We start from the raw sequence: 27,630 nt of genomic DNA on the forward strand, positions 1-27,630 counted from the left end.
ACCAAAACCAGTGGCATGGTAACCATGTGAACATATGACTAGTTATTTAATCTTATTAAACCATTTACAAAATAAGGGCAGGGAGACAACAGATGTCTAACAAATGTTTCAATCTCTTACCTCACAGACGGGCTGAGGGGGTCAAAAGGTCCAACTTCTACCTTTAGTATTTTAACTACACAGAGCCATATTTCTATTGCTTAATTCTGTCATTAGTAAAACCTGCACACTATTTTGTTACTTCCTATTCTGATAGACTTGGAAGCCTGCTGCTTTTTCTGTTTTGTTTTGTTTTTATTTTAAAAGAAAGCAAACAGGCATCACAAGTATGTTTTCTATACAATGCAGGGCTCAACGAATCACAGCTTTGCCCTGACCCCATATAAGGCACTGTCTTTTTGGCAGTAAGCCAGCTCTACAAACTGAAGAGCTAGTCCACAGTTTGTGATTCATTCATGTTGCTAACCACAATTCTGAAGGCCTCCACTGGGACTTGTGCCAAACAAGCGAAAATGAACCCTTAAACAGATGAAGCTAAGGAGGCTAGCCAAAGTCTTGCGTAATCCAAAGTAATAAAAATGCCTTCTTTGATGTGAATACTTTCTCCCACTTTCCAAGAATATTATAACCTTAAAAATGTGGCATTTTAGAAGCAAATCTCGTGTACACAAAACACTGTTAACTCACAGAAGGCTATTACTAGCCTGAAATACTTTTCAGACTTAACAGAACCACGAATTTCAAAGTAGATTTCTTTTTCTTTTTCATGAATGAAATCAAACTTAACCTTTCATAAAAACAAAATCATTGTGTAGTTATTGCAAAAGAAAATTCTGGAAAACAATTTAAAAGAACTGAGGCGTTTTTAATATAAAGCAGCTGAATAACAGCAGAACAAAAGATGTGGGACATTTTGACATGTTTAACTGCACAAAGGAGACCAAGACGACATAATAGTGACAACAAGCAAAATATAAACAAGAGAATAAACTGTGTTTCTGGAAAGACTCAGACCCTGACATTAACATTCGGCCTCTAGCCAACTTACTAAGCATAAAAGTTGGACTTTACAATTCACAGTAATAGTCCCCGTGATGTAGAATCCTGTCCTTGCTTTCCATTGTTTCAAAGGGTATATTTCATAGTTCACACTGTAATGTCTAAGTTCAACTGGTCAATTTCTGGGCTTCATTTTTCCTCTTATTAAAGATATGTATACAAAGTCAGTAGTTTGGATTATATGGTACTGTTTAACAATCAATTAGCCCTTGGCAAAAGCTAAGTCAGCACTTTAACCTAAAGATCACACTAGACACTTACCATGTATAGAATATAAAAAATATTAGTCAAAAATGGAAATACAGGGGCTTCCCTGGTGGCGCAGTGGTTGGGAGTCTGCCTACCGATGCAGGGGACGCGGGTTCGTGCCCCGGTCTGGGAAGATCCCACATCCCGTAGAGCGGCTGGGCTTGTGAGCCATGGCTGCTGGGCCTGCGCGTCTGGAGCCTGTGCTCCGCAACGGGAGAGGCCACAACAGTGAGAGGCCCACATAACGCAAAAAAAAAAAAAAAATGGAAATACAGGAAGACTTTTTTTTAACCTCTCCAGAAGTTAACTACTTGGGAATCTTGGATACTTATAAAATAACTTAGAACAAGAAAAATCCAAAGAGACACACAGAAAGATCAGATGTTACCAGTAACCCAGTTTAAAATCTTGGGCACCTCACACTTAAAAATGCTCTTTGCAGAGCCAATTTACTTACTCTAGACACAAGTCTAAAAAGATCAACTAAGCATATAACAGATTAGAAGTGGAAAATTAATTAGAAAGAGGAAGAAAAAGTAGTATCTTGAGACATTTTGTTGGCAGCAAGAAGTAACAGCTGACAGCAAGAGAGGAGAGAGAAAAATACGAGCAAGAATGAGTGCATTCCCGACTGCCGGTGGGGCTGTGCTCTGAGTACACGGACAGGAGGGGCCTCTGCACCTGCACCCGGTCCTTTGACTCTCGTGTTTGCGCACTCATCCACCGGCTGAATCAAAACTATTATCATACCAGTTGAACTGCATTTCTAGTTCCAATAATCAGTTTTATGAGCTGCCTTAGTCTCTTGACAAGAATCAAAGATCCTATTCTCTTTCAGGAAGGTTTCCTTCTGTCAGGAGCTTTATATTTATCCTTGTTAGCTTCAAATTTCTTGATGTAGTCTCCAAATTATCTTACTTTCCGAATCACACACTACGCCCACTACACTAACGGATCAAAATGCAAGGCAGCACACCATAACTGATTTCCATAATGACTATCAACAGGAAGAGAATCAATCATCGTTAGCATAATTCCAAAGCAGGAAAGATGTATTTTATAAAGATGGCAGGAAAAGGTAAAATTAATAATAAAATAATAAATTAGAAATACATTCTTCATTAACCTGAATGATAAATTTCCCAAATTTTCTGAATGCTTAAAAATTATCTGGTAGTTTTGTCTTTTAAAAATTATTGTATTTATCTAAACAAGAAATTTCCAAGAGAGACTGAAAATAAATTACTAATTTTACCATGTAGGGTTTTGTGGTATATGAAAACATCTAAAGCACTCCACATTAAAACTCAAGTCATTACCATCATTTTAAGCTGGTAACATGAGCTACCAAAGATTCCACAAATGTCTGACACTGCTTGGCCAACACTTCTGAAATGATATTTACAATGGTTACTGCTGGAAACTCTTGATAACTCTGTAGGCACCTTAGGACCAAGAAACTCCCAACATTTTAGTAAAAAGATTCTTCAACTTAGTAGCAATAAAGAAGGATAAGAGAGAGAGCAGGGAAGAGACACACAACTTATGAGGAGAGTACACACATAATGACTGGCATTTTGTAGACTCAAAAACCTTCGTTACTAATAAGTGAAAGCACTAAGATTCATGAAAGTCCATGAGAACCTAAAGAAGCTAGTTATGAAGCATAAAGGGCACTGAAAGCTTTTATATAAAAGGAATCTGGAACAAGGAATAAGGGAAACAATATATACACGGTTCTCCAAAGCACACCTTGAACATGGATTTTTAAAGTGCAGTGAAAGCAAATTACTAATGTACCATAGGTCTGCTTCAGAAGACCTGGTATAAAAACTGGCAGTTGTTATTGCTGGAGACGGTGTGGAGAAAAAGGAACCCTCCTACACTTCTGGTGGGCATGTAAATTGGTGCAGCCACTATGGAGAACAGTATGGAGGATCCTTAAAACACTAAAAACAGAGCTACCATATGATCCAGCAATCCCACTACTGGGCATACATCCCAAGAAAACCATAGTTCGAAAAGATACATGCACCGCAATGTTCATAGCAGCACTATTTACACTAGCCAAGACGTGGAAACAACCTAAATATCCATTGACAGATGAATGGATAAAGGAGATGTGGTACATATATACAATGGACTACTACTAAGCCTTAAAAAAGAGTGAAATAATGCCATTTGCAGCAACATGGATGCACTGAGAGATTATCATACTAAGTGATGTAAGCCAGACAAAGAAAAATATCATATAGCTCACATGTGGAATTTAAAAAAAGAGAGAAAGAGAGATACAGATGAACTTATATACAAACAGAAATATATCCACAAACATGGAAAACAAGCTTATGGTTACCAAAGAGGAAAGGGGAACGGGCAGAGGGATAACTTAGGAGTTTGGGATCAACATATACACACAACTATATATAAAATAGATAACCAACAAGGACACACTGTATGGCACAGGGAACTCTGTTCAGTATTTTGTAATAACCTATAAGGGAAAAGAATCTGAAAAAAAAAAAATATATGTATGTATAACTGAATCACTTTGCTGTACACCTGAAATTAACACAACATTGTAAATCAACTAGACTTCAATTAAAAAAAAAAACAAAAAACTGGCAATTGTGTTTGGAGGGAAGCACATACCTTATTTCAATTCTGTCTTGCCCCGGGAAAGAGAATGTCTACTGTGGGCAAATATGTTCTCAGGCCTATTGGCACTATAAAGAGTATGAGTTGTTAAACACTGGGGAGGCTGAGTGAAGGTTCCACAACACACATAAACTCTGTACTGGTTTTGCAACTTTTCTATACACCCAAAAATTATCTCAAAATAAGAAGCTTAAACAAAATAAAAATATGTAAGTGTCCATCAACAGATGAATGGATAAAGAAAATGTGGCACATATATGCAGTGGAATATTACTCAGCCATAAAAAGAAATGAAATTATTTGTAGTGAGGTGGATAGACCTAGAGTCTGTCATACAGAGTGAAGTGGATCAGAAGGAGAAAAACAAATCCCGTACGCTAACACATATATGTGAATCTAAAAAAAAATGGTTCTGATGGACCTAGGGGCAGGACAGGTATAAAGACACAGACGTAGAGAATGGACTTGAGGACACAGGGAGGGGGAAGGGTAAGCTGGGACGAAGTGAGAGAGAGGCATGGACATATATACACTACCAAATGTAATATAGATAGCTAGTGGGAAGCAGCCGCATAGCAGAGGGAGATCAGCTCGGTGCTTTGTGTCCACCTAGAGGGGTGGGATAGGGGAGGTGGGAGGGAGATACAAGAGGGAGGGGATATAGGGGGATATGTATGCATATAGCTGATTCACTTTGTTATACAGCAGAAACTAACACACCACTGTAAAGCAATTATACTCCAATAAAGATGTTAAAAAAAAAAAAAAAGAATATGACTGCCAAAAAACTGGTTACTTGGCTTTATAGTGTCCTGATGAAATGAAGTCATCTACTCAAAATGTAAAAACAGGTTTTAGATCCAGATTAAAATATTTTATGAAATTATAAGTTCATACTGCCTTAATAAACGTCTGCTTTCACTTCCAAATAGATTATACCTTAGACAGGTTCTTTTTTCCTTCCCCAAGACTAATAATTGAAGGAACCACTTCCACGCAAGATGTTATATCTATTCTAATACCCTAGTAAAAGTCTCATTAAGTGTAATAATTATTTTACAAGATGGACCCAAAGCCAAGTAAAGTAAAAAGAAACTGAATAATTACTGAGGTAAATCTAAGTCACGATGAAGCAAAATATGCTTAGTACCTGAGTCAAAGAATACCCTTAGCAAATTTAGAATAACTTACTATGTTAAGCATCTAGAAAGATGCAAGTCCCTACACCAAGGCAGTAGTGAAACTCAAACTGAATCAGAGAAATTTAGTGTTTCCTAAGTAGACTGACATACCCTATTAAAATATTAACAAGATTAAAATTATATTTCAGCTTGAATTTTCCCATGAATAGTTCACTTCTTACATTTCAAATGTCTCCTTATGACCACAGAGAAGTTTTGAAAGAGTTCTAGTTGTACAGTGAAGTAAGTCTACCAAATTCCTAGGCACTTGGCTCATTCTAAAGGAGTTAGTAGTAGAGAGGACCAAAATCAGGCTAAATCTACTCAATTATCTGAGTATCAGACTTAAAAGTGGGTATTGTTTTGGTAGATTTTTTTTTCCTCCCTAATGTTGGTAAAGGCAGAAAAATAAAGTATAAAGAAGAAAAATTAGGTTGGAAAGAACAGTACCTATCAAAATTTCACCTTTGGAAAGTATCATAGCAATGCATCATCTAGAGGTGAGTATGAAACTTCATGCTTCACTCATATAGGAAGAGGTCATAGCAAGCACTTTTTCAATGCACAATTAACCTGCCAATAAACATTCAAGTCCAATGATTCAAACAAGCTCTAAAACACAGTGGCTGCTTCTTCAACCTTTCCAACGCGGACACATGAGTTTAAAATGCGTTCTTCTGAAATACCGTCAGCTCACTAAACAGTATTATTGTTAAAAATCCCTACTTCATCCATACTCTGACAAGAAAAAACTTTTTGTTATCACTATATCGGCCGTAAGACAAACTATCTCACCTTGGGTGAGGCAATAAAGCTCTCTGTCTTCAATTTCCAACTGTAAAAATGGAGACAGAAATAGTACCTTCCTCCTAAGAATACTGTGAGACTTGAGTTACTGCTGAGAAGTTAGGGCTGAGAAGAATGCGTGGCAGATGGCAAGCACTCAAACTTTACCTTGTTATTTAAAACTTCTTTTCATAAGCTATTATGGTTTCCATCTTTTCCATTAACTTCGTTAGAGAACATGATTTGCCAATTATATTCTGATATTAACATGGCTATATTTCACAGTACAACGTTTCCCTAAGAAAAATTAGATGGTACTGCCTCATTATGCAAGGATATTTTAATCTATATATTCTATAATAACATAGCAATACAGCAAATATAACGTAAGGATTCAAATATTTTAATGACAATTTATACACAATTTGTTTGACTAGAAAAGTTTTCAGGAAAAACTGGAGGACAATAGAAAGTTTCATATATTCTCCAACTCAATCCTAACTTTGTACTCTAAAATGTATCCTGATAACAGACCCATTTCTGTGTCAGCTACCACCATCGGGCTTTAATACTCAGCATGTGATGAGAGAAGAAACCATGTGTGAACAACTTTCAGGTCCCATGAGTAGGCTGACTGTTAAAGCTGTCAGGTTCAATTGCATCATTCCACTTTATTCAATGCCCCAAACTGCTCCCTAATTGTTAGGAGCTTAACGTATTCAAAACCATTGTTTAGGTTAATGCTGAAATGCCCCACAATTGAGTTTATAAAGTAGTGGGAGGGATTAAATTGTAGTTAAACCATCAATGAACACTCATGATTGAGCAACAGAACTGTGCAGAATAACCACCAATTCTAAGCAGGTTTCTTAATTGGTCAATATCTAATCAATATAACTCCTACCTTTTGGGGTGGAAATTAAGTCCCTAGGACTAAAGAGGCTATTGAAATAATTTAAGAATGGAAAAGACCTTAGTCAACAGCTGTATGTGAAATGACTAAATGGGTGTAATAACCATTAATTCCAAAGTAACTCATGGTCTGCAAAGTACTTATGCTCGCTTGAACTTCAGAATATACCTGTACGGCAGGTAGAACAGGTATTTAAAGTATCCCATTTCACATATGAAAAAAAAATCAACATTCACAAATGTAAAAGACCTACCCACAGACACACTAGTGAGCAGCAGTGCTCCAGGAATCTAGGATTTCGGACCCAAATTTCTGCTATTTTGTATTGTGCCACACAAACAGACACAGTAAAATTCCTAAGAATGTTTCTTCAAAGAGATACCCCTCAACACAGAGGCTCATGATCTATGTCACTTAACCTCTTCATCATCCAAAAGTAAGTAACATTAGAAAGCACTTATAAAAACTTATTCTACTCAGAATGTGAACTTCCTTAAAATTACAAGTCATTATGTAATTATTTAAAACAGGGACTTCCCTGGTGGTGCAGCAGTTAAGAATCCGTCTGCCAATGCAGAAGACACAGGTTCGAGCCCTGGTCCAGGAAGATCTCACATGCTGCGGAGCAACTAAGCCCGTGTGCCACAACTACTGAGCCCGCGTACCGCAACTATTGAAGCCCACGTGCCTAGAGCCCGTGCTCCACAACAAGAGAAGCCACCGCAATGAGAAGCCCGCGCACCGCAACGGAGAGTAGCCCCCGCTCGCCACAACTAGAGAAAGCCTGTGTGCAGCAAGACCCAATGCAGCCCCAAAATAAATAAATTAATTAATTAATTAAAAAGCAGGATACAACAATAAAGTAAAGTAAAATAAAATAAAATAGATGAAACTTCCGTTCTGACCAATCAAGTCAGAGCTCCTCCAAAGACAGGTGAATCGGCCTGGGAAACTGAACCATTTTCCCAAACAGAATCAAAGTGCCCTATCAGCCATCATCTGAAAGGAAATCAGGATTATATCTAAGACAACTCCCCAACACACACACCAAAGTTAAGATACTTGAAGTAAAAGTCTCATAGAAATCTGCAAAACATTAGTCACTAAATTATACCTTTAAAATACTTAAATTTATCTGCATTTACTAAATATCACACAAATAAACCTTAGAAGTTCCTTCAATTAAATTACTTTTAAATCTGTATCATTTTTATAATAGTAACACAGAGTAAACAAGGAACCATGATTATCTACATGAAGACTGTATCCAAAAGCAAAACTCAGAATGCAAGACATATTAGAATACAATTATTTTCATTACATTCTGTCTTAAACTCTATTAAAGCAATCATCCTTCAAACAAAAGCACCAGAATGCTTCCGAAGACAAAACAGAACAAATGCGGAACTAAGAAACAGTGGAATTTGAAAGGCAAAATGAAACATTAACGGCACACCTATAGAAACTAATTTATACCTCTACCCATGGTACAAGAGCAGAGTACCCATCATTAAAAACATCACAAGGACAGCAGTTGTATCTTCCAATAACGTTAAGGAACTATAACTGTAACTATACTGCTGATATCTGTGAAGGAATAAGTACCCTAAAAACAAGTTTATCAAATAAAACAAAAGGATTTGACGTCAAACAATATAAAACTAGGTTATCAAACATTTTTAAAGTTTTTTTTCAAATTAGGGCTGCTAAGCATCAGACTTTGTCTCCCCACATTTTTACAAGTGTCTCCTTTTTGCCCCATTAAAGGCACAAATCTAGTTTCAGTTTTTAATTTCTATTAGCTCTTCCTGATCTTACTTCCCTGACCACTTGCCTGGGAACAATCCTTAAGACAGCAAATAAACCAAAGAAGAGGCCTGTCTATCTTACTTAAAACCAAGGCCAGAAAGATGAATGACCTATGGATTTTTATCCTGCCGGCACCAAGCCCATCACTAAAAATTACTGCTTTCATTAAGTTTTTGGGAGGGAAAGGAGGAAAGTCAAAACATCGTTCAAATTTAACACTTCTATTCTCTGATTTATATTTTTTAAAACATTTGCTTGCTGGTGTGATGGTTTTCTCAATAATTGTAACAAGGCTTCTATAATTATATTTTAAATATTGATAGTTCTAATTTACACACTTATAGCACTACTCTCTTCATTTTTAAATCAACTACCTATAAAGAAACTCTAAATAAAAGGGTAGGATGTGATTATCTAAACACACTGAATTGCATGATCTGAAAACATACAAGGCCTATACGAAAGTTAAACAGAAATAAACTTCTGTCATTTTGGAAAGAAGATTAAATTACCAAGTGCATCACAATTTTAGGAGTTCTATCTAAACATTCTATTTATTCTAAATATTTCTGTATCCTTCCTTTGCACATTGCCTAGAAAATTCACACTTTGCACATTCAACACCAAAACTATTGTCTAAGGCAGCTAAACTGAAGTAGTTCTGCACTCAGTTCAACTCAGAGGTCAACCTGCCTCAGTTGCCTGGAGACTGATGGTTGCTACAGCAGCACCAGATAAGCCAGGTTAAATAAGCTCCGGCTTGAAGGCAGAAAGTGTTTACTGCTGGACAGAAACAGAGATGCAGCTGTCTCGGCATGCAGCATGTGAGTCTCACTGGATGATCATATTTATAAGAGACCCATCTTACTGAAACAGGGAAGAGGATAAACAGTGAAGATTTTAATTGGACTGAATCCTGGATTACTTGCAACTATGATTTCTTTGTTCTTCAGCTGAGTCATATGTTAAGTGGAATTTTCCCTCTAGCTATAAATTTCTCTTCACTACCACTTCCCCCACCCACCTCCCTAAAGCCAACCCCCAAAACCACAAACATAATGAATGGGAAGAAATGAGATTTTTGCTTAATTCAGCCTGGAATTAACCAGAGGGTAATTAAAACAGACTTTTAGAAAGAAAGCAAAGAAAAATGCACATTGAAAATGTTCATGTGAGACTCTTTCCAAGGATATAAAGCTATCAACAGCATATGGTTACACTTAATTAAAAGAGATAAAACTATTAATAAGAGCCATTTTCTCATCTATCCTTTCACCCTCTCTAACCCCAAACCCCTATCATTATGCCTATACCTCACCAAGGCTAGTGAAATGAGCTAGAGAAAAACTCTCCTAAAATAGTCAGGTTGAGAAGTTCACCAAATTGTTAACTTTCATTTTCAAAGACAATACCACTAACCATGCCATTGTTTTTCTGTGCTGAACTGTTGTTTATTCTAATTCTTGATCTAATTATAATGGTGATCGTTTGCACTGCACCATTACATACTTTAAAAATAACTTAATGCTGTGCTCTGATGTACAACTTACAGAAAATGCTGGAAAAGTGTACATATATTCTAAGGCCCGTACAATAGAAATTATGAACACATACATAAAGTAGAAGTTTACAGCAACTTACAAACAACTAAACTAGTTTATAATTAGACATTTGTCTTTGCCGTAATTTTCTTAAAACTCTGAGACTATTAGAGGCATTGGGTAAAATGAAACTAATAAAATTATAAAGAATTCCAAATAAAGAAAAAATATATATACTTTAGGAATTTTAAATTATTACCTTTGAGGAAACATGGGGGTTGGGGATGGGGAGTGAGTGTGTGTGCGTGTGTGTGCATGCGTGTGTGCATGTTTGTGCACGCACGTGTGTGTGTGCGCACGCACACAGTTGTGCCCATTTACTATCCTATTTGTATAATTATGATTTCTCTGGTTTGACTCTGGCTCTTAGAGCATTCTTGTAGACTAGGTCACCTATCAAGTTCCAGATCTAAAATGAAGGAAAAGGATAAATAAATGCAAAACCACCAACACAGTCACCATTATTTATAATATTATAAATATTCCTTCTTTATCACAAGAAAGAACACCATATAAGTACTTAAAAGAATCATTCACTCTTAATCCTATATTCTCCTTCACTGGTTTTTAAAAATTTACACCACAGATATTCATATATTTCTGTGATTTTAAAATTATGAAAGGAATTTTTAAAACCACAGAAGTCCAAAAATGGTTCATACTTTGTAAGTCCTACTTTTAAAAGAGGGAATAAAAGCTCCCCCCAAATTACTATTTTACATCATTAGGACAAAATCAGGAACTCAGAAATTGAAAAGAATCAGTTGGTGCCAACATATTCTTCTGTGCTCTCTCATGAATATCATGTAAAAATGTGTATTATTTCCACTCATGTCAATACAGGTTGAGATATTTTATAAATTCCTATAGGAAGCCCTATTTCATTTATCTCCCCTATAATCTAACTTACTTTCATTTGCAAATGAAGGAACTGACAAAGGATTAATCTCCAAAATATACAAGCAGCTCATGCAGCTCAATATCAACAAAACAAACTACCCATCCAAAAATAGGCAGAAGACCTAAATAGACATTTCCCCAAAGAAGATATACAGATTGCTAACAAACACATGAAAAGATACTCAACATCACTAATCAGCAGAGAAATGCAAATCAAAACTACAATGAGGTATCACCACACACCAGTCAGAATGACCATCATCAAAAAATCTACAAACAATAAATGCTGGAGAGGGTGTGGAGAAAAGGGAACCCTCTTGCACTGTTGGTGGGAATGTAAATTGATACAGCCACTACGGAGAACAGTATGGAGGTTCCTTAAAAAACTAAAAATAGAACTACCGTGCGACCCAGCAATCCCATATACCCTGAGAAAACCATAATTCAAGAAGAGTCATGTACCACGATGTTCATCGCAGCTCTATTTACAATAGCCAGGACATGAAAGCTACCTAAGTGTCCATCGACAGATGAATGGATAAAGAAGATGTGGCACATATATACAACGGAATATTACTCAGCCATAAAAAGAAACGAAATTGAGTTATCTGTAGTGAGGTGGATGGACCAAGAGTCTGTCATACAGAGTGAAGTAAGTCAGAAAGAGAAAAACAAATACCGTATGCTAACACATATATATGGAATCTAAGAAAAAAAAATGGTTCTGAAGAACCTAGGGGCAGGATGAATAAAGACACAGATGTAGAGAAGGGACTTGAGGACACGGGGAGGGGGAAGGGTAAGCTGGGATGAAGTGAGAGAGCGGCATGGACATATATACACTACCAAATGTAAAACAGATAGCTAGTGGGAAGCAGCTGCATAGCGCAGGGAGATCAGCTCGGTGCTTTGTGACCACCTAGAGGGGTGGGAGGGAGACACAAGAGGGAGGAGATATGGGGATATATGTGTACATATAGCCGATTCACTTTGTTATACAGCAGAAACTAACACACCACTGTAAAGCAATTATACTCCAATAAAGATGTTTAGAAAAAAAAAGACAAACGGATGTACATGTTACTTTGTAACATGGTAATAAGTTACCTGAGTTGTAGCAACAGCAGAGGGTGCAGACGACCCAGCAGACGGGGAGAGCGCTCCCACTTGCTGTAAATGCCCAGAAGGTTGCTGAGGTAAATGAGAACTGGAGACAGGAGTACTGGATCCTGAGCCAGATGCTACATTTGGAAATGATACTGCTACATCACTGCTGCTATAAATACCTACAAGAAAAAAATCTTATTTAAATATTTTATAATTTAGCAGTCAAATTTGTCACAGATACACAACATTAATCAATAAGTTAGAATACCCACATTTCCTCCTGATCCCTCCCCACAATGATAAATTCTATTGATGTCAAAAAAAAAAAAAACACGGTTCGGGAAGATCCCACATGCCGCGGAGCGGCTGGGCCGGTGAGCCATGGCCGCTGAGCCTGTGCGTGCAGAGCCTGCGTGTCCGGAGCCTGTGCTCCGCGACGGGAGAGGCCACAACAGTGAGAGGCCCGTGTACCGCAAACAAACAAACAAACAAACAAAACCCCATGAACTAAATGTATAAATACTGACTTTTCATAAAGCACTTGTCTTAAAGAAACTAAGACTTTTTTCATACGTCAAAGATGATTTGTTAAGAGACAGAGATCACATCAGGAAGTGCTTTGTAAAAATAATAATAAGGGGTTTAGGAATTCCTAAGAGCAGTAACATGTTTCTGAAATAGGAGAATGAAGAAATTAGAGCTGTATAAAAATCACTTGGTAAGCTTTTCAAAAATGCAGATACTAGAGCCCCAGCACTCATGATTGAGAAGGTCTGAAATGGGAAGAGACTTTGTTTTAGAAAGGTCATCCACATTACAGAGCAGAAAATAAAATGGAACAGGACTAGACTTGATATTCCGAGAACAACAAAGAGCCTGATGCCACTGGTGGGACACAGCAGTGAGAATAAAGAATACAGGTGGATTCTATAGATATTCAGGAGGTAGAATAAACAGGACTTTATGACGGACCAAATGGGGTATCTAAGTAGCAGTCGGGGTGGCCAGGGACCAGAGGATTAAGAGATGATGGTGACGTGGAAAGCTAGGTGGTGGTAGCATTCACTTCAGAGAACACAGGGAAAGAGGAAAGAGATTTGAAAGCATTTTCAATAGCACCACAGGGTTAAAAAGCCAGAAAGAAAGAGTAGAAGCAATTCACTCTAGAAAAGTAGATGGACAGAGGACAGAAAGAGAAAATGAGCAGAAGTTAAGCAGAAACTAGGAGTTACTTTAAAAAGTGTTTTGTGGGTTTTTTGTTTCTTTTTTTTTTCAAGATGGGAGATCATGCTCTTATGCTGATAAACAAAGAGTCCACAGAGAAGGAGAGGCTCTTTGAGGATAAAGGTTAAGAGACAGGAATCTCTATAAACCAGTGGGGTTCTGAACCAGGGGTGATTCTGCTTCACAAGAGACATATGACAATGTCTGGACACATTTTTGGTTGTCAAAACTAGGAGGTACTACTGGCATCTAGTAGGTAATGGCCAGGGATGCTGCTAAACATTGTACAATGCACAAGACAGCTCCTCATAACTAACAATTATCTGGCCCATAGAGTCAATAGCAATGGAAGCTGAGAAATCTTATAATAAACCAGGGCTCTTGGGAGGGTGGGAGGGAATAAGACCTTAAGAACTTGACACTATAAACAAGAGGAAAGCAGAAAAAAAGAACCTAAGTATGCTATAGTCAAAAAAATTTTTTTGAGAAAACACAGTGCTTGGTTATATCAACAGTAAAATTTACTTTGTTCTAAAGAATATAAATATTATTGATTCATAATAAATAAAAGTATCTATAATCTTCAAACAAGGGGAATACAAAAATTGGGACATTTTTAAAGGCCTTACAACTATAATTGAGGCTCCTAAGAATCTTTTTATATCTACAATTTCTCCAGAATAAAGATTTATCCACTTAACAAATACATTCATTCCACAAACATCTGAGAGCTCACTGTTTGCCAGACATTATTCTAAGCCCTACAGATACAAAGCCATTCAAGATATGTGGTCTCCGCCTTCAAGAAGCTTAGTGGAAAAAAGAGACAATTACAAAAGACTGTGAAGAGTACTATGATAGAGATATCCTCGGGAGGCTATGAGTGCATAAAGAGGGTTATCTAACCCAGACCTGGAGTGAGAGAGGATGGGGTCAAAAAGCGAACTGGGAGAGATGTGTGCCTTTAAAGCTAATTTCTAAAGGAGCTGCAGGACAGAGGTGAAGGGCATTCTGAGGAAGAAACAGGCACCACAGAGCCAGGTGGATTCTAAGAACTTCCAAGTGCCATCCGTGTAGCTTAAGCAAGAAATGAGGCTAAAAAATAAGCAGGAATCAAATCAAGAAGAACATTAAAAGTTAAAATGTTAAAAGTTAAAAATTTAGAGACAATCGGAAGCCACCAAAGTATTGTAAGCAGAAGTCTGGTGTGATCAGATTGGTCTTTCAGCAAAACATAAATAAATCACTGGTACAAGGCTGAGAACAGATTGGGGAGGGGATTTAAACAGAGACTGAGAAAGCTGTTAAGGGCTGCTACAATGATACTGATGAGCAAAAATAATAATAATATTAAAAAAACAAACCTAAGGTAACAGCAGTAATGAGACATTACAAAGACAACATTCATAGGACTGGTAACTAATTAGATCTGAAGAATAAAAAAGAGGGAAGAGTCAAAAATGACTCTTAAACACCAGTAAGTGACTGTGAGAGTGGTAACATTCACTGAAGTAGAAACAGCAACTGAGAGTATCCAGCACTTGTTACTATGTGTAGGTCACTGTGCTAGGACCACAGACCAATGAAGTAACTATTACTCCCATTTTACATATGAGCAAACAGAAGTTTGAAAAAATAAACTTATTCCTTTAGTGACCTAGTAGATGGTAGAACCAAGAGTCAAACTCATAGCCATGTGACTTTACAACCAAAACCACTTCCTAATTACATGTTTGAGGTTGAGGTTGATCATCACAGTCTTTGAGATGCCTGTGGGACACAAAACTCCTATATCATCTAAAACAGAATGGGATGAGCCTGAAGCTCAGCAGAAAAAATCAGGTCTGGAGACACAAATCAGGAGCCAGAAGGATGACAAAGATAGAATAAGTAAATGTGAAAACTCAGAAAGGCTTACTGTTGGCCTGCTAACTAGTTCATATTTAGAAACACGGAAATTTCAAATGAAAAAGTCTAGATTTCTAATTTCTCCTGAAAAACCTGAAGCTCTGTCAACACTGGATACTATATTCTGAAATAGCAACAATCCGCCCGAGCTCTGGACAGGGCATTGATTCCTTAACCCACCAGAGTCCCACCATTCCTTATGCTTCACCTCTTCGTCACTCATTTATGTTACCTACCTAGCTCCTGTAAGTATTTGATTAAAAACCTGTGATATGGGGCCTCCCTGGTGGCGCAGTGGTTGAGAGTCCGCCTGCCGATGCAGGGGACGCGGGTTTGTGCCCAGGTCCGGGGGGATCCCGCGTGCCGGGGAGCGGCTGGGCCCGTGAGCCATGGCCGCTGGGCCTGCGCGCCTGGAGCTTGTGCTCCGCAACGGGAGAGGCCACAGCAGTGAGAGGCCCGTGTACCGCAAAAAAAAAAAAAATCTGTGATATGGAAGCTGGTCAAAGGCAAGGCAAGGAAAAATGAGATCACCCAGGGAAGTTCTTGGTGTGATCAAGAGAAGAGGACTAAAGACAGGACCTAGGGAACATTACCATTTAAAGGGTAGACAAAGAAAGATGGACCACAAAGAACAAAATAAGGAAACAGAGAGAATCTTAGAAACCACCTAAGAGAATTTCAAAGGAAAAGGTCAAATGATTCTATTGGTCATTTAAGGTAAGGCCAGAAAAAGAAGTCATGAAAAGTAACAAGAAATTTTGGCACGATAACTCTTTTAAGAAGTTTGGCTGTGGAGGACAGAAAAGAGCACATAAATGCAGTGAATATTTATAAACCTACATTCCAAAGGACAGGCATGTAGGTGAGAAAAAAAAATTGTTTTAAGTTGTTTACCCCATAGTTCTTTCGACAAATACTTATTGAGGTTCTGATAATAATTTTTTAAAAGGCAATGAAGATAGCAAAGAACAGAAAGGAATTCATCCTTCAAAGAACTTATAGTCTCACAGCAGAGCTAATAAGTACTCCCAAGCTACTATGATACAGGAAGGAAATGCTAAATACCATAAGAAGGACATACGATACAAAAAACGACTTAAGTTCAGAGGAAGAGACTGGGGTGGAAGAGTTCCAGAGAGAAGTACTTGAACTCAGCTTTTTCAAAGTACCTTAAAAGGTAGAGGGCTGATTTTTTTTAATGTCAAAAAGCATACTGTACATGGAATCTCCAATTCCCAAAACTAAAAGACAAAAGTGAGCTGGAGGCAGCAGGCTGACATCACCACAGGACAAGTTTCTGACTGAGACAAACGTCCCGGCTCTCCCAACCTTGGGATCTTAAACTCTGTGAGCCTCCATACTGTTCTCTTCTAAAAACCAAGATAATAGCTACCTTAAAGGTTTTTGAGAATACCCATGTAAAGGCTCTAACAGTGCCTAATACACAGTAAGTTGCCATAAATGGTAGCTGTAGCTATTTTAGAGTTAGTGCTCTAGTTAAAAATTTATCTTTAAGTCAGGAAAGTACAGTATTTTAATTGTCAGGTCCTCTAATGTCCGTACTACACTTTGAAAACTGCAAATACCATTACCACATGCAATAATATACATGAAGGTATAATACTGAGAAGTAAAACTGTGGTGTGTTTGAGGATCTTCAATCCGTACTACACTCTGAAAACTGCAAATACCATTACCACATGCAATAATATGTCATGAAAGTATAATACTGAGAAGTAAAACTGTGGTGTGTTTGAGGATCTTCAATCTCTAAACTTAAGTCTGTTTTTTAACTGCATTAGTTTGATCTTAAATGGGAAACTGCACAGCTAAAAACGCAGCAATCACACTGTGAAACTGGTATTCAGGTTACTGTAATAAAATAGAACAAATCAAAATTTTCCTTTCCTATCAAGTCAGGAAAGCATGGAATTCTAAATCTTTTTCTGAAAATGAGGACCACTGGCTCACCTCAACTCCCTCATACCTCAGGTATGATGGTACAGCATTAACCGTTCACTAAGACCTCTAGATCCTTTTCCACAAGGCAAATAACCCTCCGCAGACTGTTCTGTACCTGCTTTCTATTCAACTTCACTCTATTTTCATCTTTTACAAGTTATATGCTATTTTAAGCCAAATCAAGGTGACATTCATCTAGTTAAATATAACTGAATCCTGCAATGCACAAGCTCAAGGAAAATACCCTCAAATTCACCTGTTCAGGATACAATATTGTGCACCTTCCGTTCAGGGTAGCTGTACCAGTTTACACTCTTCACCCACAGAGACCAAGTGCCTGTTTTCCACCTCACGCTCGATTTTATCTAGTCTTTAGATCTTTGTTAATCCAATGGGCAAACAAAGGTGCATTACCACACTTTTACCTGTGTGTAACCAGGCGTGGGAGGACGTGTGGAATGAGCAGTGTCAGGAGGAGCGCTCCTCGTGTGGAATGAATTTTGGCGAATGGAACTGGCGAGAGAGGAGGCCCGGGCTTAGGACCAGCCTGGGTCAGCCGTCACGTGTGACAGGGGCGGTGAGGACGGAGACCTGCTCACCCACCCACGGGCGCCCGAGGGAGAGAAGCAGCGCAGGTATAACATGCAGCTGTCCTGAAAAAGGCTCCCCTCTGGGGTTCTTAGCGTCAGGGTGTGCCTGACAGACCGTGCTTGCGTCTCCTCCTCTGTCCGAAGTTTCCTTGGGTTCCTCACAGATGTCTTGGCACCCTTCAGGTCTCGGCTCAAATGGCACCTTCTCCGAGAGGCCTTCCTTGACCACCCTGTTGAGTACTGCAACCCCCTTACTGCACCCATCTACTTCCCTGCTTGATTTTTCTCCATGCTCGTTATCACATTTATCATTCTGCATGTTTTCCTTATTCCTTTGGTTCACTGTCTTTCCCATGTCCCTCTGAAATGTACTCTCCACGAGGATGGGAGTCTGCTTTGTTCACTGCCTTATTCCCAGTATTGTACTTAGAGCAGTGCCAGACATACTAGATTTGCAATACATATTTATTATTATCATTCAGTATTGAATGAGTGAAATTCTATTTGGCAAGGCAGTATAGCTTAGTAATTAAACTTGCAGGGTTGGGCTCATTTGGACCTGAGATCAGCTGCGTGACTTTGGTCAAGCAACTTAACTTCGCTAAGCTTCTTTCCTTAAAGGTGAAGTGGGGGGCTTCCCTGGTGGCACAGCGGTTAAGAATCCGCTGCCAATGCAGGGGACACGGATTCGAGCCCTGGTCTGGGAGGATCCCACAGGCCAGGGAGCAACTAGGCCCGTATGCCACAACTACTGAGCCTGCACTCTAGAGTCTGTGAGCCACAATTACTAAAGCCTGCGTGCCACAACTATTTAAGCCTGCATGCCACAACTACTGAAGCCCACGTGCCTAGAGCCCGTGATCTGCAACAAGAGAAGCCACAGCAATGAGAGGCCCATGCAGCACAGCGAAGAGTAGCCCCTGCTTGCTGCTGGTAGAGAAAGCCCGCATGCAGCAGTAAAGACCCAATGGAGCCATACATACATACACAAATCTATTTTAAAAAACAAAAAAAGAGGTGAAGTGGGGTTCATGAGAACACCTTGTCGTTTATTAGGTTGAAAGGATTAAATGCCTGGCACACACTAGACACACAATAGACTAGAGGCTATTGTTATTGTTTCATAAGCTGTGTAGACTAGGAGTCTTCATTTGTCTTTTCTGTTTCTAGGCTGCTCATTTGAGGCAAGTGTGCATATGTGTGCAAATGTGTGTGTGCGCACAAATGTGTGCTCTAGCAAATTTATCATGCTGTGAACGAACTAGGCCACCTTCACAGGTACTTTTAAGAACTGGAGTCTCAGCACAAACAGTCCCCATTTTTTACTCACGACAATGGGATGTTTTAAAATAAAGATACTGTAAATCAACTATATTTCAATAAAAAAATTTTAAAAAAAGAATGAAATGAAAAACAAAACAAAACAAAAAGAAACAAAGATGCAGAATGATACAGAGAGTGGCAGTAACATAATGATTCATTTATCCATCCACCCAAGAAATATTTATTTCCTATGTACTAAAAGACAGGCACTGTGCTCAGAGCAGGGAATAAAGTAGGGAACAAGACAGAAAAGATCTCTGTTCTTCAGGAATATACAATTAGGGAGGCAAACACCAAAACAAACACATGGGACTTCCCTGGTCAAACTCTGTGCTCCCAATGCAGGGGTCCCGGGTTTGATCCCTGGTCAGGGAACTAGATCCCACATGCATGCCACAACTAAGAGTTCGCATGCCACAACTAAGGAGCCCGCGAGCTGCAACTAAGGAGCCTGCTGGCAGCAACTAAGACCCAGAGCAACCAAATAAATTAATTAATTAAATATTTTTAAAAACCACAACTATAAATTGTGGCAAACGCTATATGATGGAAGAGAAAGGGTATAATGAGAGTGAAAAATTAAGAAGCAGAAAAGACCTGTCTGAAGAAATGATATAACAAGACCTAAAGGTTAGGTATGTAGTTGTTAACTGAGCAAAGAATGAAGCAGAAAAGCTCGTTCAAAAGACAAGTTAAGGGCTTCCCTGGTGGCGCAGTGGTTGAGAGTCCACCTGCTGATGCAGGGGACGTGGGTTCGTGCCCCGGTCCGGGAAGATCCCACATGCCGCGGAGTGGCTGGGCCCGTGAGCCATGGCCGCTGAGCCTGCGCGTCCGGAGCCTGTGCTCCGCAACGGGAGAGGCCACAACAGTGAGAGGCCCGCGTACCGCAAAAAAAATTTAAAAAGACAAGTTAAAAAAAAAGGTAATATGGCTCAAGTATAGTGGAGAGATTGGTAGAAGACAAGGTTAGAGAGGGGAAGGAGTAGATCTCACAGGACCTTGTAAGCCATGCAGAGGTGTTTAGAATTTATGTTAAGATCAATAGGAAGGGGACTTCCCTGGTGGCGCAGTGGTTAAGAATCCACCTGCCAATGCAGGGGACATGGGTTCAAGCCCTGGTCCGGGAAGATCCCACATGCTGCAGAGCAACTAAGCCTGTGTGCCACAACTACTGAGCCTGCACTCTAGAGCCCACAAGCCACAACTACTGAAGCCTGCGTGCCTACAGCCCATGCTCTGCAACAGGAGAAGCCACCACAATGAGAAGCCCACGCACCGCAACGAAGAGTAGCCCCCGCTCTCTGCAACTAGAGAAAAGCCCATGCGCAGCAACAAAGACCCAACGCAGCCAAAAATAAATAAATAAATATTTTTAAAAAAGATCAATGGGAAGACAATAAAGACGAATAGTGAGAACTGGATTTTTAAAATATCATCCCTCTAACTGCTGTGTAGCAAATGAATAGAAAGGAGGAAGAGTGGAAACAGAAAGATCATTTAAGAGGCTATTCCATAAACTAGATGAAAGATTATGATCCTCTGAAAATGGCAGTGGAACTGACCATGAAGAAAGATGTGTCTGAAGTGCATCTAGAAGTTAAAATCACCTAAACTTGATAAGCTATATTTGGTAGACAGAGTAAAGTATTTTGCATCAATCCCAATTTTGTTCATTATGTGTTGTTTCTTTTGAATTTACCCGTAAAGACAACACATACTCATTATTTAAATTTTAAGTAGATGGGAAAGTAGGAAAAAAAAAATCAACCACAAAGACTGTTAATATTTTTATATATTTTCAAACTTTTTGGTGCAGAATTTACAGTTTTGCTCTATATAGTTGCCTATATACTGGACATAGAATTTTTAATCCTCTTACACTTACCATACATATTTTCTCATTTCACTTTAAAATATTTTTAAATGTCTTGAATATCATTTTGATATCAATTGAATACTGCAGAGCTGACCTGATTTTACAATATTCTACAAATATTTATGCACCTAATATGCCCAGATACAATACTTGCTGCTAAAGATGCTACAAAGAAGAAAACAGATACCATCCTTGCACTCGTGAAGCTTAAAGTAAAGGAGTCACACGTTAAATAATCACACAAATATTAGTGCTCTGATGAAAAAGTAGAATGTGCTATGACAGAATACGAGGGGTAACTTAAGATTAGCAGTACCAAAAAAAAAAAAAAAAGAGAGAGAGAAAAGAAAAATTCGCAGTAAAGGGTAGGCCTTTGTAAAGTGACACATAAACTAAAAGGAAGTCCTTAGGGGAAGTTCTAATTTTACTTGCCTAGACCTCTTTCCCATTTCTTTTCCAAATAGCACCCTATTTTCTATTAGGGAAGTACCCCTCCTCCACTTCATGCACTCCTGGACCAGGGATGAACATGTAATCCAATCTGAGGCGAACTGTCTCTGCTGGGAACTTACACCTTGAATGCATGCTCATAAGGGCAGAGAATGATCAGACCTAAGTTAGTCTAATGGTAATAATATTAGGAGTCTATTAGTTCTTGTTCACTTTGCCCTTTAAGCTACCCTTATTTCTCTCCTCCAAAAGTTTTAGAATAAGGTTTTTCTATTAATTCTCTAAAATAACTGTATATATCCAATAAATTACTTTTTGCTTACATTCGACAGAACCTACTTCTGTGGCTTACGTACAGTGGACCCTAATGGACACAGCCACTGTGGTATAATAAACAAAGAAACAAGATGCTCAAAATGAAGCTAGGGACTTCGCCCGGTGGTCCAGTGGTTAGGACCGCTGCAGGGGGATTAGGACCCATTCCAAGCTTCCACTGCAGGAGGTGCAGGTTTGATCCCTGCTTGGGGAACTAAAAAAAAAAAGAAGCTAGAATCCAGCCCAAGAGTCAGCTCAGGTAAAACCTTGCAGGCCATAAAGGACTTTCCAATTTTGTAGTAATGGAAAGCTATTAAAGCGTCTTAACCAAGATAGTGACATGATCATAATAATACTTTTAAGAGATCGCTTTGAATACAAAGTGAACAATGCCTTAAAAGACAACAGAAGAGTAGAATCAGGGAGATTAGTTAGGTAGTTATTGCAATACTTTACACAAAAGATTTTAAGTAACTTAAATTTGGTGAGAATTATGGAGTGAGTAAAGCAGAGGCTCAGGAGTGAGCCCCAAGGAATTTCAACACCAAATCAGGATAAAGGAGAAGTCACAAAAAACTAAAAAGAAATGGTCAAAACAGTAGGACAACCAAGTGAGGGGAAGTGGAAAAAGAAGAGATGGGGAAGTGATGTAAGATGGTAATGTAAGAAGAAAACTGAAAAATACTCACTTGGACTTGACAATGTGAAAGCTATTCCTGACCTAAGTGTAGTAGTAGTTGCAGAAGCCAATATGAAGTGGTTCAAAAAAATCAATCAATCAATCAATGGGGGAATTTCTCTTTCTGGCAACAAGGCAGACTCGACAACCTAAAAACCTTCCCAATTAAAAGTACCTAAATGTGAATAGCTAAACCCACACAAAAAAAATTAGGGGTCCAAATAAAGAGGAAAGGCTTTAACAGCTGCCCTGAAGCAGCCAGCCTATGTCAGGAACCTAGGAGCTTTGGCTTTAATGCTCACCACAAGGAAAAGAGATAAAACCTTGGGTCTCCAATGGAGGGAAAGCTGAAATTGATGAGACCCCGTTTATATAGTTTAGACTTTCCCATGGCTACACTTTTAGGGGAAAACTAACCCATCCCTTCTCCACTCCACCCCCAAAGACCCCCACAAAACACAAAACCCCAAAATCACGGCATACACAGGGAGAAAAATAAAATAAGGAAGTTTGTCCAATTTGATCTGAGCTTTGGATAGAGGATGGAAGATCTGCCTTGAGAATTTACAGCCACGGCCTTGCCTTCAAATAGGTTTTGGGGTCTGAACTTACACCATCTGCCTGGTCTGGTAAATCCCAAATGCTGAATCAACATAAGAAGAGGTCAGGCAGTACCCTCACTTGAATATATAGCAGAAACAAACACAAAACCTCTTTGAAGGGATATATCCTCAACCCAGGCTAGAAAATGAGTTTGCAATCCAAAATTAGAAAACATGGAAAGAACAATCCCCTTGATCACAAGTTAGCGGACATTAAGATTTGACTATCTTCTAAGAACCTTAGAAAATAGAAACAGCAAATAAAGATTATGAGATAAAGATTTTAAATTATTAAGAACCTAAGAGAAAAAATCAAAAATATGAGAAAGGAACAACATTCTATATAAAAAAGAAGAACCTGGGATATCCTTCTGTGGTAAGCAGAATTCCCCACGTTTCCCTTCTCCTGGTTATTCAATCAAACACTAATCTAGGTACTGCTCTGAAGGCACTTGGCAGATTGAATTAAGGTACTCATCAACTGACCTTAAAATAGGTGGATTATTCTGAATATGAGGGTGGGCCCAGTGTAACTGAATGAGCCCTTAAAAACCGAAGAAGGGCAGAAGGGTCAGTGGGAGATGCAGAAGAGAAAGCAAGACAAATGCGGCAGAAGGGGACCTCAAGAGAGATTCTAGGTGTGAAAAGGATTCAAAGCATCACCTTTTCTGGCTCTAAGATATAGGGACACGTGTGCAAGGATGGGAAAGAAGCCTCTAGGAGCTAAGGGAGGCCCTTAACTGACCGGAAATGGTGACCTTGGTTCTACCACTCCAAGGAAAGAACTGGATTCCACCAACAACCTGAATGAGCTTGGAAGCGGGTTGTTCCCAGAGTCTCCTGACAGTAAGAGCTGGCCAACACCGTGATTTCAGCCTTGTGAGAATCTAAGCAGAGAAACCAACTTACCCAACCCAGACCTCTGACTGTGCACTAAGGAATTTGTCTGGTTTTAAGCTGCTAATATTTGTGGTAATTTGGTACAGCAGCAAGAGAAAACTAATATACTTGCAGTGTCAGAAAGTAAGGAAGCATTAAAAGAATAGTGGGGACATATCAAAAGGACATGGAGTCAGCTTAAAGGGCTCCCAATGCCTAATTGTGAACAATCTGAGCATCACAACAAATGGATTATAACCCATACAAATCCATAAGTCCATACTGAAATAAACTGAAAGTCTGACGAGGAATGAAATATTTACATAGTCTCACAGTTTATTCCACAAAATACTAATTATAAGGGGGAAAGAAAACCTTTTCATTGGAAAAGTCTCATTATATGCCATGTGACAAAATGCAATGGAAATATCATTTCTAAAATATATAACCCTGGGACTTCCCTGGCGGTCCAGTGGTTAAGAATCCACGCTTCCACCACAGGGGGCACGGGTTGGATCCCTGGTCAGGAACTAAGATCCCTGAGTGCATGTGGTACGGCCAAAAAATAAATAAATAAATAAAATAAAACAAATAGCCTGAACCTAGTAACTTCAAAAAAAAAAAAGACAAATCCAAAATAACTGGCCTATAATCCTCAAAAATTAAGGCAGCTGTCAAAACTCAGATGGTGTCTAAAGACTAGATGCTAGTAATCTGTCGATATTAATTTCCTGTTCGTGATAGATGTACCATGATACTGTAGGAGAATATCCTTGTTTGTGAGAAATACTTATATATTCAGGGCTGACGGGGCACTATGACTGTAACTTACTCTCAAATGGTTGAGGAAAATAAAGTTCTCTATATTTGCAATTTTTCTGTAAGTCTGACACTGTTTCAAAATAAAAATATTTTTAGATGTGAGGAAAGAGCTGAACACTCTTAAAAAACAAGGAAGAAAAACAAAACCAGACCAGGTCCATTAAAAAAACAACAACAGGGCTTCCCTGGTGGCGCAGTGGTTGACAGTCCGCCTGCCGATGCAGGGGACATGGGTTCGTGCCCCGGTCCAGGAAGATCCCACATGCTGCGGAGTGGCTGGGCCCATGAGCCGTGGCTGCTGAGCCTGCGCGTCCGGAGCCTGTACTCCGCAACGGGGGAGGCCACAGCAGTGAGAGGCCCCACGTACAGCAAAAAAACAAAACAAAAACAAAAACAAAACACCCAAAGAATTCGTAAAATTTAAAAACACATTCACTAAATAGAAACAATAAATAAATAGAGCTAAAGAAATGGTGAGTGAACAAAAAAGAGTTAACAAAAGTACAGATATAGCACAGAGAGATTAAGAAGTGGAAATTATAAAAGAGAGGGTAAGGGACATGAAAGACAGATGAAAATCTAAAAAAATTCCTCAAGAATAGAAAGAATAAGAAGAGTAATAATTTAAGATATAATGCCTACAATTGTGTCCAGAATTGATAACAGACATGAATTCGCTCAGTGAGGAAGTACAAGAAGATCTTAAACAAGGGAGTGTGGGGAAAACAGTCTGAGGTTTAGGCACACAAATAGGAATGTGGGATTAAACACAGTTTGGGTTTTTTGGTGTTTTTTTCAAGAGGAAAAGACTAGAGCATGTTTAGATGTAGATGGGCAAAGATAAGTGATAGTGAAAGAGACAGTAAGGACACTAAAATCGCAAGGTCTCTGAGAGGGCAAAAAAGGATGGATGAGATCCAGACCACAACTAAGGATTAGCCTTTGATTGTAGGCAGGACTAGAGAGAAGGAAAAGGAGATGGACACAAATCAAGTAGGTTACAGAACTGAGTTATTAGAAGATCAAGGTTTTTCTGGGAGTAAGAGGCAAAGACATCTAATATACTGGGGATGGGGAAAGGGGAGGAATAGTTAAAAAAAAGAACAATCATGGAAAAAATTAAGAGCTTCCTAGAGATGTGTACTAACTTTGCAAAGCAATTTAAATATCACTCAAGGCTAATATGAACCTACAATGGCAGGAATCTGTCAATGGTGTGACTTTGTCTATAGAAACACTTAGCTAAGATGAAGTATAAAAATATAGGTGGGAGGAGGAACCAAGAAGGCAGAGTAGAAGGACATGCTCTCACTCCCTCTTGTGAGAACACCAGAATCACAACTAGCTGCTGGACAATCATCGACAGGAAGACACTGGAACTCACCAAAAAAGATACCCCACATTCAAAGACAAAGGAGAAGACACAATGAGATGGTAGGAGGGGCACAATCACAGTAAAATCAAATCCCGTAACTGGTGGGTGGGTGACTCACAGGCTGGCGAACACTTATACCATAGAAGTCAACACAGTGGAGTGAAGGCTCTGAGCCCCACGTCAGGCTTCCGAACCTGGGGGTCCAGCAAACGGGAGGAGGAATTCCTAGAGAATCAGATTTTGAGGCCTAGCGGGAATTGAATGCAGGACTTTGGCAGGGCTGGGGTGGGGGGTGCTGTGGCTCACCATGGGGACAGGACACTAGCAGAAGAAGTTCTGGGAACTACTCCTTGGCGTGAGCCCTCCCAGAATCTGTCATTAGCCCCACCAAAGAGCCCAGGTAGGCTCCAGTGTTGGGTTGCCTCAGGCCAAACAACCAACAGGGAGGGAACCCAGCCACACCCATCAACAGTCAAGTGGATTAAAGTTTTACTGAGCTCTGCCCACCAGAGCAACAGTCAGCTCTACCCGCCACCAGTCCCTCACATCAAGCCTCTTAGATAGCCTCATCCACCAAAAGGCAGACAGCAGAAAAAACAACTACAGTTCTGCAGCCTGTGGAACAAAAACCACATTCACAGAAAGATAGACAAGATGAAAAGGCAGAGGGCTATGTACCAGATGAAGGAACAAGATAAAACCCCAGAAAAACAACTAAATGAAGTGGAGATAGGCAACCTTCCAGAAAAAGAATTCAGAATTATGATAGTGAAGATGATCCAGGACCTCGGAAAAAGAATGGAGGCAAAGATCTAGGAGATGCAAGAAATGTTTAACAAAGACCTAGAAGAATTAAAGAACAAACAGAGATGACAATACAATAACTGAAATGAAAACTACACTAGAAGGAATCAATAGCAGAATGACTGAGGCAGAAGAACGGATAAGTGACCTGGAAGACAGAATGGTGGAATTCACTACCATGGAACAGAATAAAGAAAAAAGAATGAAAAGAAATGAAGACAGCCTAAGAGACCTCTGGGACAACATTAAACGCAACAACATTCGCATTATATGGCTCCCAGAAGAAGAGGGAGAGAAAGGACCAGAGAAAATATTTGAAGAGATTATAGTCGAAAACTTCCCTAAGGTGGGGAAGGAAATAGCCACCCAAGGAAGCACAGCGAGTCCCATACAGGATAAACCCAAGGAGAAACACGCCGCGACACATAATAATCAAATTGTAATCAAAAATTAAAGACAAAGAAAAATTATTGAAAGCAGCAAGGGAAAAAAGAAAAATAACATGCAAGGGAAAAATGAAAATAACATACAAGGGAACTCCCATAAGGTTAACAGCTG

The 27,630-nt window shown here is 39.2% G+C and overlaps 1 protein-coding gene across 12 annotated transcripts in view; it reads right to left on the reverse strand.

Moving 5' to 3' along the window:
- The window catches only part of MLLT10 (MLLT10 histone lysine methyltransferase DOT1L cofactor), a 244,697-nt gene that overhangs the window by 16,758 nt on the left and 200,309 nt on the right, over positions 1–27,630 (reverse strand). For all 12 annotated transcript variants that reach the window (XR_014015434.1, XM_081229500.1, XM_081229509.1 and 9 more), the window contains one exon: positions 12,264–12,442. Coding sequence is in view for 11 of the 12 variants with exons in the window: in XM_081229500.1 (XP_081085626.1) it covers positions 12,264–12,442 (179 nt within the window). In the remaining variant the exon portion in view is untranslated. The remainder of the gene's footprint in view (positions 1–12,263; positions 12,443–27,630) is intronic.

The sequence above is a fragment of the Mesoplodon bidens genome (assembly GCF_964165515.1).
Source record: "Mesoplodon bidens genome assembly, chromosome: 3".
Classification (NCBI taxonomy): domain Eukaryota; kingdom Metazoa; phylum Chordata; class Mammalia; order Artiodactyla; family Ziphiidae; genus Mesoplodon; species Mesoplodon bidens.